Source organism: Lissotriton vulgaris, chromosome 9 (genome assembly GCF_964263255.1).
Source record: "Lissotriton vulgaris chromosome 9, aLisVul1.2, whole genome shotgun sequence".
NCBI classification, from domain to species: domain Eukaryota; kingdom Metazoa; phylum Chordata; class Amphibia; order Caudata; family Salamandridae; genus Lissotriton; species Lissotriton vulgaris.
The window spans coordinates 1,141,151,509-1,141,167,199 of NC_141697.1; the positions used below are offsets into that span (position 1 = coordinate 1,141,151,509).

The 15,691-nt window shown below is 39.5% G+C and overlaps 1 protein-coding gene across 4 annotated transcripts in view; it reads right to left on the minus strand.

Moving 5' to 3' along the window:
• Positions 1-15,691, minus strand: part of PRKCD (protein kinase C delta) — a 450,985-nt gene that overhangs the window by 164,178 nt on the left and 271,116 nt on the right. For all 4 annotated transcript variants that reach the window (XM_086939184.1, XM_086939183.1, XM_086939182.1 and 1 more), the window contains exon 5: positions 1,908-2,107. In XM_086939184.1, the coding sequence (XP_086795310.1) occupies positions 1,908-2,107 (200 nt within the window). The remainder of the gene's footprint in view (positions 1-1,907; positions 2,108-15,691) is intronic.

Sequence of the window (15,691 nt, forward strand, 5' to 3'; positions counted from 1 at the left end):
ACCAGTGCTGCGCCGCCGTGTAATCAGGGCCGGTTCTAGGATGTTTTGGGCCCCGGGTAGAAATGGAATGTATGAAGCCCTCCTAATTCGCAGAGACATGACGCATTCAGGGCTGTTTGCATGTGAATGGATGCCCCCTGCTCCTGAACCTGAAGCCCCTCCCTCTGTCACCTTCAAGCACCTCTTAACGGGTCATCAAGGGCTGAAGGTGTGAGGGTTGCCATCCCGCTGTGCCTCTCCAATAATGCTGGTGTCTGAGCTTTGGAACAGAGTCAAGAAGGGAGTGGGTGGAAGCTGTGCCAGCTTTAGGGAGGTGCGACCGGTGCCTGGGGTTAAAATTACGGACAAATGGCGTCCGTTAAAGAATCCTTCACGGACAGCGGACAGACGGCCGAAATTACGGACTGTCCATGAAATTTACGGACGGTTGGTCACCCTAAGACGGAAACAGGTCTGTCTCTGCGCATTGCTGGGAGGTTGTGTGCCTGCTGGGCTATGCTTGGTGACTTTGGTTCAGTTGGTAAGACCCAGCAGGGGTGGATGTGTGCTGCTACCACGGCCAGCCGCGCCCACCTCCAAGTTCAGCAGCTCCCGTTAATGAGTGGTTGCTGCTGTAGCCTCCTAATACTTTGACCCTGGAGCGGAGGCTCTAGGCGGTGACCTAGGGACGGTGACCTAGGGACAGTGCCGATGGCAGCCTGCTGCCAGCAGCGCGGAGCGCTCTCACTGCCCTGAGCCTTGGCAGGATTCCCTACGCTTCCAGGCGCCAGCAGGCCACTTGCTGCGCCGCGGGCAGATGGGATCTCTGAAGTTGTTGCAGTGAACAACTCAGCGAGGTCAGCTGACTCCCCCTCTCCAATAGAACTTTTCGGCGGCTGCTGGGTGAGAGTTGCCTTGCTGTGGGGTCTGGCTCCTGTAGCACGGCATGGAGGGTCTGCCTTGGGAGGACGGAGGAGGGGAGCCGCGGGACCCGCTGCCATGGACGAGTCCAGCATCCTGAGGAGACGGGGCTGCGAAAGAGGCGAGGGAAGAGAAGGGGCTCAGGGGATACAACCAGGAGATACAGAGAGACTGGAGCCAGAGACGGAACAAGGGGAAGAAGAGCGAACCGCAACCGAACCAAGTGACAGGAATTTGCAACAAAGACCAGGAAGAGGCTGAAAGTGGGAGGGTGGGGGAGATAGTCTCCCCTGCTGCAGTGTCTGCCAGTAGACGCTGGGAGGGAGAGCCCGCCCGGAGAGCTACAGTCCCCGTGCCCCCCTGCGCCTCCGTGTTGCTTCACAGCTGTGGTGAAGAATGTTCTTATTTGCCTGTTAAAATAAACAAGCAGATAAGAAAAGTTCTTTACCACAGTCGTAAAGCAGGCCAATGTGTTCGGAGGGGCTGTCTAAAAAGCGGATAGGGCGGCAACTGAAAACCCTCCTTTTCAATGGGAAGCCAGCGTTTACCCTAAACGCTGACGCTACCCAATGAAAAGGAGAGGCGGGGCTTACAGTACCCTTTTTAGAACAATATCTCTTGCAGGGCGTGGCAGCACCTTCGCTGCTCCGCCCACGCCTCTACGAGACCTAAAAAGCAACAGGTTTCAGTCCATCCTCCACAACTAGGATCATCAGAGAAGTTGATGAACTAACTTTTGTATAAAGTAACTCAAGCACAGAAGGATGGTAGAAATAGGGCATAGAGGACAGAGAAATAGAAATAAGAGAAGATGGAAAGGAATAAGGAGTGCATAAAGTTTATGAGGAAAGAGAATGGGGATATACGGAGGAATAGAAGTAAAGGAATACTATCAAGTAGAGATGAGGTGGGATCCAAACCAGGGATAGACAAGAAAGATGAAAAATGAGAAGCGACTTAATAGGAAACGAATAATCTATAACCAAAAACAACTAAGTCCCACTTACCCAAAACTCTGCTCTTCCGTTGCCCTTCTTACAGCGTTCTGCGAGGACAGACACTCCAACAGTCACATCTGACAAAGGATCCTCAGCAGCCTTCATCAGGACGATTTGGATCACTCGCCCTTCATAAATATGGGCATCGAACTCAGATTTCCAGTCAGGATACATGGTGGGTTTTTTCTGAACCAGTGTTTTTCCTCTATCTAAAAGCATAAATGCAGAAACAGGAAGTGATTTAGCATTTGCAAAAGGGTTTGCCAGATCCCAAATACACAAGTTTAGTGACATACACTTTACTCAAGTTTCTTTTAGAGTGACACAGCACAAAGATGTAAACTGAAGAAAAGGATCGGGGTATCCAGTTGTCTGGGCAACATACTGGGTCACTCATATACAAATAGATAATAGAAATATATAAATAGATCCCAGAGATGAAGTTTCCAACATAAAAGCATTTCTGCTGCTCTCTTCTGTGCATTATTTGAACCTGTGAAAATAAGTTTAACTCTAAACGAGTTAACTGGCCGTTCTTAGCTGAAGTATTAATAGTACTGACTGGTGTGTTTGCTACAAAAAGAGACTTTCACATATGTTTTCGCGTTTTGGTCATCTTGTCTTTCTTCTCATGATCTGTCACTCTGTATTAACACATTACTCATTTCTTCACTCAGAGCAGAGAATGGTCATTCACCCTACCAAATGCATCATAAAGGAAATGGTCAAAATTAGGCAAATTATGTGTTATAGCACAAGGGAGACCCGAGACTCATTAGTGACCTGGGGTATCTGATCATTCCAGGGCACAGTGCTCCCTGTAGTAAAAGTATTTTTTAGAAAATTGTTATTGACAACACGGCTATGGAGACAAAATACAGATACAGAACATTCAGAGGGAGGAAAACATTGGCAAAATAATGGTAGAATGGATGAATCGGTTCGTAGACAGCAAGAACGACAAAGGAGAATCAATGACAATGGCAGAGGAGCAGAGATCGCAATCTGACAGAATATAACTAATATCGTTGGGATAAATTTAATTTAACATTTTATAAAAAATGTCCCCATATCTTTTCAAACTTCCTTAACAACTGTACCCCTCTAAACTTGGTCAGGCCAGCCTCCATAGAATGTATTTCATTGACTAACGACCACCATTCCAAAACATGAAGAAGTTTAGGGGAGATCCATACTCGAGCTATAGTTAATTTTGCGCAAGACATTAGTATAGTAACTAGGTTCCTCTCAGAAGAGGAAAAGGGGTCAATATCTAATAATATATGAGGAGCTGACAGTGAAGGTGGTTTGCTCAGTTTCATTTTCAAAACCTTGTCTAATGCCGACCAAAACTCCTTTAACAAAGGGCAAGAAAGAAACATGTTCTAGGTCAGCCCCATCTAGGTCGCACTTGGGGAACTTAGTACGATCGCTATAGGCAGCATTTAAAGACTATTTAGAAATTACTTTGGGAGTGTAATAAAGCAAACAGGTGGTTTTAAACTGTTGTAGCCTTAAACTTGACAAGCAAACAAGATTGTTCAGATTGGAAAGAGAGTGAGCGATCTGGTTAGAGGTTACATTGCACCCCATCTTCAAGCTCCATTTCTCCACTAGTTTAGAGCAGTCGCCTGTCTTATAGGTGTTTAAGCATTTATAACTTTTACTTATTAAAGACTTGGTCGTCAGTGAGTAAAAGCAATCCCAGATATCAGAATCTGAAGGTTGTGCGATTTTCATCTTATGTATTAAAAAGTCATGGATTTGGATATATTGAAACTTCATTGAGTCGGTAAGTTTAAAAACATTTTTAAGTGCCCCAAAATCTAGGAAACCTTCAGACCCATAAAGATCCCCCAAAGTTTTAATTCCATGAGTGGACCATTTATTTGCCCTGCCATCATTAAAAATCCCAGGGAGACCCGGATTTCCCCACAATTGTAGTCTGGGATGAAAAAACGAAGTGTGGCAAAAAGTCAAGATATTGAACCAAATTTTTGCAGAATCTCTGGCAGTCTTAAATTTGACCCTTTTGTAATAGTTTGGGTCGCTTAATCTTAACAAAAACATTCTGGAGTCTGAGTTGAGCATTAGGATATGGAAAAAAAATTGAGTTTCAGAATTCAGCAAGGAGCGCAGCCGGCCTATAAAAGTGGACCAAAAATATAATTTAAAGTCTGGGAAATTAAGACCCCCTGCCTCTACTGTCCCTTTTAGTAGCGTCAAGGATCTACGAACCTTTTTATGTCCCCAAATAAAACTGCTAAATAAACCATCTAACTTCTTAAAGAAAGAGTTTTGAAGTGCTAGAGGTATAGAAAGAAAGAAGTACAGGAATTTAGGGAGCACTTTCTTTTTGATCAGGTTGATTCCTTATGATTTTTAAGAGAAGTTTATGCCATTTCTTTAGTGACAAAGCAGTAGATTTTAATAGAGCATCGTAGTTTACGGGAATGATGTCACAGATTTTAGACGAGATTTTAACCCCCAGATAATTAGCAACCTTACATATACCAGTAATAATTCCTTGTGGTTTGTGGTTCACAACTATTTGTGTTTTATTGATATTTAGTTTGTATCCTGAGACAGCACCGAATCTGCTAGCTTCGATATTGATATCCTCTAATGCCTGGGATATATCCGTAGAATATATGGCAATTTCATCCGCATATGCGGTAATTTTCAATGAAAGAGGTATGATACACAATTGGAGCTGGAGGGCAGATAAAAAGGGTTCCATTGATAGGGCAAAGAGCAGGGGTGATAAAGGACACCTCTGCCGAGTGCCACGAGAGATGGGGAATAACGAGGAAGTTAGCCCAGCGTAACTGATACTCGCCATGGGTCTGTCATATAGTGCTCTTATCCAGCTAACGAAGGGGTCCCTGAATCCCATGAAAGACAGAGCTGACCAGAGGTAATCCCATCCCGCTCGGTCAAAAGCCTTCTCGGCGTCTAGTAAGATCATGCCGAGTGGGATGGACTCTGTCTCGGCTATATCGTAAGCGTAATAGCTGTATTTATGTGAGCCGTGGTGTCTCTGCATATGACAAATCCATGCTGCTGTGGGTTTATTATTTTCGGGATATATTGTGCTAATCGATTAGCGAGGATTTTTGCGAAGACCTTGGTATCGGTGTTGATCAGAGAGATGGGTCTGTAAGACCCACACTCATCAGCCGGTTTATCTTTTTTAAGAAAAAAACCCCATAGTAAAAGTAATACTATATGGTAGAGAAGTATTTTAGAACCAAAAAACAAGTTTAAAGATAAATTAAACAGATAAAAATAGACAATATATATATATATACACAGAATTTCTCTGAGACAGGAAATATGTGCTATTGTGTGCAAATCAAGCAATGCATGTAGTACAATTTAAATTACAGAAATACAGCCCTTATGTTACAAATTAATATCCTTACGGGCGGTCCATGAGGCTTTGATCCTCAATAATTATGGGATCACCATCAGGACACAAATCCTATTTAATTACGGAGGGAGACAGAGAGAAAAGAAAGAAGGGGAATCAAACATAAAAACGAATATAAAATAATATTGTGTCAACGCAGAAAGAGTACACAATTATGCAAAAACCTCATCATTATGTCATGGTATGCCCATTCACACTGACATAATTTTGGTGTAGTCACAACAGAAGGAATGGAGATAATGCTGTAGCATCTAATTGGCATACAGAGAGAAAAATCAAAGGTATCTTAAGAATTGCTGAGATGGCAGCCATGGCAGAGTCTCAGGGAAAGTATACATGAATATTCTGCAGGGCTTACCAGACGGGGACACAAGGGTCACCAAAACACTGGATACCAAGATGATGGAATTGCGAGCTATGTCAAGGCAGACAAGTCAGGGAAGGCTAGTGTAAAGGTAAATAAGCCATAAACCATGAAAAAGTGAAAGATTAGCACACTTGATCGAGTGCTCATAAGCGGAGTTACCAAGGTAAGCCGCCTGAATGATTCAAGCATGACCTATAAGGAAATCAAGGCTCTGAAAGGAAGAGGTGTCCACAATTCGACTTCAGTGGAGCTTTGCCACTTTGGAGCTGCAGATAAAAGTACCACTGTGAAGTATTTTCCATAAATAAATCCAAGATTCAGAAAGATGAATTTGATGAAGTTTAATCCAGGAATAAAGATCCCATACACATACAATGCCAGCAGACATCAACTGACACCAATTAGAACATTTCCATGACACATACAGTGACATAGCTAGTGATGTCCTTAAGATTCTATTAAAGCTACAGTGTTAAATATCACACATCCTCTTCCCTCAAAAACAAACAAAGAAGAGAAAAAATAAATAAATAAACAAGTTATGCAAAATACACAAAATTAACAAGATATATAGATCATACAAAATCAGAGAGATAACTAGGCCTTTTAGACACTCGTGTTGAAGACCTAATGTTACCAGAAACAATTGCTTTACCATTTTCCAAATCCTTTTCCTTGGAATCAGAAGACAGTCCTTCTTGCAATTTCCTTCTAACAATGACAACTCTATTTAAGTTCCAAATGCGATGATCTTGAGTTTGCACTGCATTGTTGAAAATTTTGATGACTTTGATAGGCTTCATGAATTTTGTATCAGAACAGCCCACCATGCCAGGTCGTCTCACCATGACCATATCGCCAACACAGACAACAGTTTTTTTGACATTTTTTTATCATCAAAATATGCTTTTCTACGTTCAGCTTTATCCTTTTCATTTTCAACAATTTCATCTTTGTTGCACACACATTCTTTACCCTTTGACACTTCATACTTATTAACCCAGAAAGGTTCAACCTGCGTGTTCGGAATTCTCCCACGAAACAACAAAAATGGAGTCTTACCAGTTGTGGCATGAGGAGTATAACGGTATTCTTCTATTTTTGCCAAAACACATTTCTTCCAATCAGATGACAAGTTTTTGGCTAAACTAATAGTGTCCTTGATTACTTTATTAAATCTCTCAACCATACCGTTGGCCTCGGGGTGGTAAAGAGAACAGGTCTTGTGTGTAATACCCTTAGAAGATAAATAATGTTCCATTTCTTTGGAAACAAATTGAACACCATTATCTGATAAAATGGTTGCCGGAAGACCTTCTCTACAGAATAACTCACTCAAACATTGAATAATTTTACTCGAATCGATTCCTGACAAAAAAAACACCTCTGGCCATCTTGAGTACATATCTATAACCACTAGTATGAAAACCTGAGAATCTCTATGTTGTATGGGACCCACTAGATCTAGAGCTATGTCCTGCCAAGGACCATTTGGTCTTCTTCTTAAGAATATAGGTTGTGTATGCGCACTATAAGACTTGTCACTGACATTACAATGAATACAATCCCTAATTACCCTTTCAACCATTTTATCCATTCCCGGCCACCAATAAGACATGCGAAGCCTCTCCTTACTTTTGGATAAACCTGAATGAGCAACATGGACCAAATCTATCAAATCCTTTCTGAGACTAGATGGAGGGATCAACCTCGTCCCACGAAACAATAAATCATTATCAATAGATAATTCACTGCGTACCGTCCAAAAAGGCTTAGTCAAAGCAGAACCTACTTTGCAACTGACCCAACCAGTTCTCAATAAAGATATAACCTCACATAGAGTAACGTCTTTTGCTAATTCTTCAGACCATTTCTTCTCAGATAGAAATTCATAATCCACAGCACACACCAATTCATCATCTAAGTCCAAATAATCGTCTTCCAACTCTCTACTAGGAACTAAACGGGAGAGAACATCTGCTATTCCATTATCAACACCTGGAATATATTGAATACCAAAACTATACTCCTGTAGGCCAATAACCCACTTTGATATCCTCCCAGATACCAGATCCAAACCTTTCTTGCTAAAAATTTCCACTAAGGGTTTATGATCAGTATAGACATCAAAGACTAGACCCCAAAGAAATTTCTTTAGCTTCCTCACTGCCCAAAACACAGCCAATGCTTCCCTCTCTACAACGGAATAACGAGTTTCAGCATCTCTCAAACTCCTAGACAAAAACATTATGGTTTGCATGCCTTCTGGGCCATTCTGCTTCAATACAGCACCCAACCCTTTCTCACTCGCATCAGTGACTAGAATAGACTTGAACTTAGGGTTGAAGCTTTTTAACGCAGGAGCACTGTTTAATCTTTGTTTGATTTCAACAAACTCATTCTCACATTGATCAGACCACTCAAATTCCACACCTTTCCTCAACAAACACCTCATGTTTACTGTTAATTCAGCAAAGCCTTTGACAAATTTTGCATAATATTCTATCATGCCTAACAGCTTCATAAGTTCAGATTTATTTTCCGGTGCCACCATTTTGTTTATGGTGTCTACCAATTCGGGTTTAGGTTTCACACCATCACCTGAAATATTATGTCCTAAGTAATTAATAGAATCAGACCTAAATCTACATTTACTTGCTTTTACAGTGAGATTGTGTTTGCTGAATCTTTCTAATACCATGTTCAATGTTGTATCATGATCAGACACATTATCTGCAAAGATTAATACATCATCTTGATATATACAAACACCAGTAACATCTTTTAACACTTTTTCCATAACCCGCTGAAACACAGAAGAAGCAGAAACTAAGCCAAATGGCATCCTCTTGAATCTATACGTGCCAAAAGGCGTAATAAAAGAAGTAAGATCTCTGCAAGACTCCTCCAATTCAATTTGGTGATAGGCAGAGGTAAGATCTATTGTACTAAAGACTTTGGCATTTCCTAACAATACCAATAACTCTGCAATATTAGGTAAGGGATATCTATCAACAATTACACATTTATTCAGTTGTCTGAGATCAATGCATAAACGCAAATCTCCATTCGGTTTTCGCGCTGCGACGACTGGAGCCATCCATTCACAACCCTCTATTTCTTCAATTATGCCATTTTCAATGAGTTTCTCAATTTCTATTTTCATATCTTCTTTTACAGCTAAAGGTACACCCCGGACCTTACAGCTTACAGGAACAGAGTCATCCCTTACCCTTATCTTATGTTGATAACCTTTAAGACAACCTAGAGTTTCTTTAAAAACATTGGGAAATTTCTTTTTCAACTCACATGTGAATTTGTCTTCCATTGACTTCCCTTCAATTGATTTCTTATCTTCAATCAATTTTTCTTCTTCATTTGTAACATTAAGAACTCTGTCTCTCAATTGTATGCAAGGAGTGGCATTAGGATCTAAATATACACTCATATCACCTAAATGAAACCAGCTGATTAAGCTGTCACCCTTCTTTGAGACATACACTTTACCGGCCACATACCTAGACTTGTACTCTATAAGACCCATAAAATAACCATGTAGTTTTATTGGTTTTTTGTCATATCCTAATGGAATGATGTCAGCTTTCATAAGAGATACCTTACCTTTCAAATTCTTGGTGAAAAATTCATCAGAAATGATGGTAATTTAGGCACCAGAATCAAACAAAACTTTAGTTTTTTCACCCTCAACTAATATTTCATCAATAGGATCAGGTTTTTTACGTGAGACCCCACCATCCCCAATAGCTTGAACCACTTCGATATCACAATCAGATCCTGAAGAAGTTTTTTCAAAAATATCTACCTCCTTTACCTTAGATCTAATTTTTGTTTTACACAAAGAAGAAACATGACCTTTTAACTTACATTTGGAACAAGTTTGTTTGAGAGCAGGACATTTCTTGTCATTGGCAAGATGACCTGGTTTGCCGCATCTGAAACATTTAAGTTCAGAACCAGATTTTTTAAACTCTGGTCTAGTGGCATCTTTAACATATTTATCATTTTTAGTCCTTACCACCTGGACTTTATTTTCTTTCAGCATTCTTTTTGATTATAGCCACACATTTAAGAGAATGTTCAATACGCTTGGCAATAGTTAATACCTCATCAAGGGAAGGTTCATCCTTTAACCATAACTCATCTCGAACTTTTTCTATCCCACAACCAAACATAAATTGATCACGAATACGTTCATCAATTAAAGCTCCAAATTTGCATGAGGATGCAAGCTTCCTTAAACAAGTTACATAAGTTTCAATGGTTTCTTCATCATTTTGCATACATTTAGTGAATTGATATCTTTCAAGAATAGTACTAACTTTAGGCAAAAAATGTATATCTAATTTCTTTATACTAATTTCATATTCATTTAAACCATTTGCATCTGCGGGAGAAAGATCAGGCAAGTCATCAAAAATATCTTGGCCTTCAGATCCTAAACAATGAAGCAATAAAGAACATTTTCTCTCAGCACTGAGAGAAGTCCCACAAACTTTGGCATATCGTTCAAAGACCACTTTCCATTTTTTCCATCTAATTGGAGGTTCACCAGGACTAGATAAAAAGAATGGTGCAGCTGTAACATTTTGCATTTTGTTAGATTTCTAAAAAGACCCAGTGGTAAATAAATATGAGATAAAAACAACGTTAAATGAATAGATAAAATGATGGAGAATATTATAGCTTGTTTTTACAAACCATTGGCCTTGTTTCCATAAAGTATACAGGAAGTGCAGCACCCAATCACAATGCTTAAACTAAAAAATGAGTAAACCAATCAGAATCATTCTTTGGAAATTCTTCATAAATTATTGCAAATGGTTGAAGACACCAAGGAAAAGAAGGTAAGGTTCAAAATCCTTCAAAAATGTGTTGAAGAGGATTCCTTCGTTTACAAGTGACAACTTGTTACTGTACTGTCATGTTTAAAAGAAGTTAATTCAAATGTGAGAAAAGAACATAAGTTTATTTCATTAAATGCGCGATAATTGTTCCTTTCAAGCTTGGCTGGACATGTTCTCTTAACTCGGAAAACGCTCTCAATTGTTTATTTTAATGACAAAGGCGTAACACGAGCACTCTTCAAGCTTAGCTGTACACGCTCTTAATTGGGAAACTTGTTTATTTCTGACGCGATGACTGCCTCTTTGGTGTTGATTAAAGGCACTTGTTTCAGGAAGTTGTATGTTGAATAGAAGTAGACTGCACACAATTCATCTTCCTGTCTTCTGTCAAGTAAATGTTTATTTAGCCATGGTTGTTAGGGCTGCTCGCGTTTAAACTCGTGTTGAAATCAGGGCGAGATAATGTGACAGAGATCCGTGTTTATTTATTATTTCTTTTTTTTTTTTTATTAAGGCGCAAACATGTTTCCTTTGACGAGATAGAGCGCGAGATTAATATTCAAAGGCAGGCGCTTCACGTTTGGATGCACGCGCTACAGACAGCCTTGTACACGTGTCAATGTTTATTTTTGAAGGCAGGACGCACGCGGCAGGCGCTTCACGTTAGGATGCACGCGCTACAGACAGCCTTGTACACGTGACAATGTTTATTTTTGAAGGCAAAACGCACGCATGCATGGGAGCACGCTACAGATAGCCTCGCCTCGCGCTCGTCAATGCTTATTTTTCAATTCGGCTGCTTTACACTGGAATATACATGCTCTTCGCGCTCGTGCGGACGTTTATTTTTCAACAATGCAGCTGCTTTACACTTGATTGCACGCGCTTGACTGCACGCGTTACAGATCTCCTCGCGTACATGCCGATGTTTATATTTCAATGAAAGCTGCACGCTTGGCTGCTCGCGATTGGCTAAAACTGCTAATTAGGTTCCTTTACGCTTGACTTCTCGCGCTTAAGAAATTAATTAAGAAACGCAGAAAAGTCATTAAAATATGGGATTAGCAGAGTGTAATTAAAGCTTTGCGCAATGGGAGTACAGGAGGAGATGATAAGCAGATAGCTGAAGTAAAAGTATTACTCACAAGTCGAATATATATGATGACAAGAGTTCTTGATCTTGATTGATGCAGCATTAAAAGTGCTGGGCAGTTTGCCCAATTACATAGTGGAAGTGAGGGTTGACAAAATAGCCATTTTTGCCAGGGTTAATCCTTCTCCTCACAAAGATTTGTGTTGAGATCTGTTGCATATGATTCCTGGGTGGGTTCCAAGCCGACTACGCCAGTGAAGTATTTTCCATAAATAAATCCAAGATTCAGAAAGATGAATTTGATGAAGTTTAATCCAGGAATAAAGATCCCATCCACATACAATGCCAGCAGACATCAACTGACACCAATTAGAACATTTCCATGACACATACAGTGACATAGTGTTATATCCTATGTTCCTTCATTGCTAATGCTTTTCCTATGTTTTGCATCCTAGCATCTAGTTGCTAGGTTATGGTAGAATGTTCTGCTCCTGATCTTCAGTTGAAGACTGGAGCTTGTTGGATGTGCACTCTGATGGATCTTATGCTGTACTTGAAACTCTTAATTAAACTTAATCTTTAAGTTTACTCCCTTCTCCTGTCATTCCTTGGATACAACATAAATTGGCGACGAGGTGGTCAAGTCAGCATCATCTACGAACCTACGCTCAAGATTTCAATTTTTACAGATTTCATCAGATTTCAGCGCTCATCTTTGTTTCTCAAATATTTTACCATGGATCTAAGTCTTCTTTCAATTCACTTCAAACTGAATACCTTCAAGGAACAACCTTAACTTCATTTAAAGTAAGTCTCTTACTTCTTACTTGTGATTTGATTGCACCAGCGCCTGTACTTCCCATTGTGTCTTGATTGCACCAGCGGCTGTCCATTAATTCATATGGTATTTCAAATATCTCCCCAATATAACTTTATTTTTACAAACCTTACAACAGACAACAAAATATTCAGCCAGTAAAATAACTATCATTTCCCCTAAGTCAACTTCTTTTGTGATTTGATTGCACCAGCGCCTGCTTATTTCTTGCTATTGTGATCTGATTGCACCAGCGCCAGTTTTGATTAATTTCTACTCACTCATTTTCCATCTATACCCAGCGGCTGATAACCTAACTGTCTCCCTACTTGAACTGTGCTCTTGATTGCACCTGCGGCAGACCCTACAGCATATACTTGTATTTTTTCATTTTATACTTGTTTTGCTGAAAACATCGCTTTCCCATTTCACTTTTAATTTTTTGTCAAACTTTATCTAATTCACATTGATACGCTGTGCCTTCTACCTTGTAGAATTTTCGCCGTTTGAAAATCGCCATTTCACCTTCCTTGGCGGTTTGCGCAGCACGAGAACAACGCACGCTGCATTTCTTCTCTTCGGCGCTCATCTTCCTTTTCATAACAAAGCACGTCATCTCAATTTGACGTTAAGATATACGTCATCACGCACGCACGACGTAGCGGCCATTTTGTGGTTGCTTAGATACCTTCAACAACATCTAGTCACGATTCTCGGCAATGCGAAAATACAAGGTACTTTAATAATTACTTTACTTAATCTTGAATTATTTGAACTTCCTTGTGTATCTTCTACGCTGACACACACAGCTTGCTCTGCACATTTAATACAACGTGTGTCTTTCATATTGGCTAATGTGAAATTTACTCGTGTGTCTCCTACGCTGACACACACAGCTGAAACTACATATTTAACACTACGTGTATTATCTACGCTTATACACACAGCGGATATTTGATTTTTACAACGTGTATCTTCTACGCTGATACACACAGCCAACACTATAGATTGACTTCAATGTACAGACTATCTACGCTGATACACACAGCTGATATTTGATTTTTACACTACAGATTCGTGTATCTTCTACGCTGATAGACACAGCCAACACTATAGGTTAACTTCAATGTACAGATTATCTTCGCTGATACACACAGCTGATATTTGATTTTTACACTACAGATCGACTTCAACGTGTGTTATTTATTGATACTCACAGTTTACACTGTTAATTTTACATTTCATTACAGTTGATATATATATTGTATCAAACATGATTTTAATCCTGTCATTTTTATTAATTCAGGATGGCTCAACAAACTGCAGTTCTTCCTTCTTCATTTCTTCCAGAACCAGGTACACCTAAAATAAAATGGTCCCACTGGTTTAAAGCCTTTAATAGCTATATAATTGCCATTGATGCTGTGAAATTTCCTGCTGCTAGAAAAAATGCAATGTTATATAGTGCCTTGGGTGCTGAGGGTCAAAGAATCTTTGATCACCAACCCCCTGTTACTAGACCTCCCTCAGATGATTGGAATGAGTACACTGAGGCTATTGCCCGTTTAGAAAAATATTTTAAGGACGAACCAAGTGTAATTGTTGAAAGACATAGATTTTACACACGCAAACAAAGAGAATATGAAAAAATTGATATATTTTTAGCTGAGGTGAGAATTTTGGCTGCAACTTGTGAATTTGAAGGCCCTATTGATCAATATCTCAGGGATCAAATCGTTGTGAATTGCTTTAATAACAAAGTTCAAGAAAGAATTTTATGTTGTCGTAACCCTTCTTTGCAAGAAACTTTAGAATTAGCTAGAGGAATAGAAAGATCTGCTTTTGCTTCAAAAGAATTAGGCAATAATAAACCTACACATGTAGATTTAGTAAAATCCACTTCTTCAAAAAATAATTCCCAACGTAACCAACCTCCTAAACTTGAATGGAAAAAGTCTGATAAGCCTCCCATTTGTTATAGATGCGGATCAAAATTACACCTTGCCAATTCAACTTCCTGTCCAGCCTTAAAAAAACAATGTACCAATTGTAAAAAGATTGGTCATTTTGCTACAGTTTGCAAGTTCAAGTCCAAGACAATGTACCTTGAAGTCTCTGATTCTGATAATTTCAATGCATGTGAAGAACAGATTGTAAAAAAAATTTTGTTATCCGTTGACATGATAGATGATCATGAAGACCCATCTATCTATGATCCAGTATGTGATCTTAAAATTGGTGAGATTCTTGTTAAGGTCACTGTAGATTCAGGATCCCCTATTACCATCATTGCGGATTTCTTGTTTCTTAAACATTGGGACGAAAATTTACTCCTACCTCCCGATATACGTACTGTTGCATTTAATGGCAAAGTCATTGATTTAATGGGTTTCTTTAATGACAGTTTAACTTTTGAAGACCGTTCTATTCAGGCCAAAATCTACGTTTCAAAAAAGGTTATAATGTCTTGGGTTGGAGAGATCAAGGTAAATTCCCTTTAGTGTTAAGACCTGGTACCAGAAATCCCATTTCTTTAGACCGTTCCATCAATATTAATGCTCTGGTTACTGAACAACTTTCTCTAGAAAGTATCATAAATAAATACAACAATGTTTTCTCTGACAATCTTGGTTCAGTTAAAGGCTACGAACATAAAATTATTTTGAAGCCTGATGCTGTCCCAGTAATTCATAAGGTAAGACATGTCCCTCTAAGCATTATGGAAAGACTGAAGACTCATCTTCAACAACTGAGTAAAGAGGGAGTCATTGAAAACATTAACTCTTCGTTGTGGGTTTCTCCAATTGTAGTCGCACTTAAGAAGAACTGTGTTGAACTCAGGCTGTGCGTAGACCTAAGAGCTCTAAACAAAAATATTCAGGTAGATTGTTTTCCTCTTCCCCGTATTCAAGATATGTTGGCTCAGCTTAGAGGCACAAAGGTTTTCTCTACTATAGACCTACGAGCAGCCTATCACCAGATAGAGTTGTGTGAAGAATCTAAAGACTTAACTGCTTTCAACACTCCTTTTGGTCTGTTTAGATATCTGAGGTTACCTTTTGGTCTTGCCTCAGCGGCCTCAGTTTTTCAGAAACTAATGTTTCAGTTATTTGGGGAAGTTCGTGACGTCTTAGCCTACCAAGATGACATTTTGATCTCTACTAACACTGTGGAAGAACATCTTGTCAAACTTGATCAAGTTATTGGTATTTTAA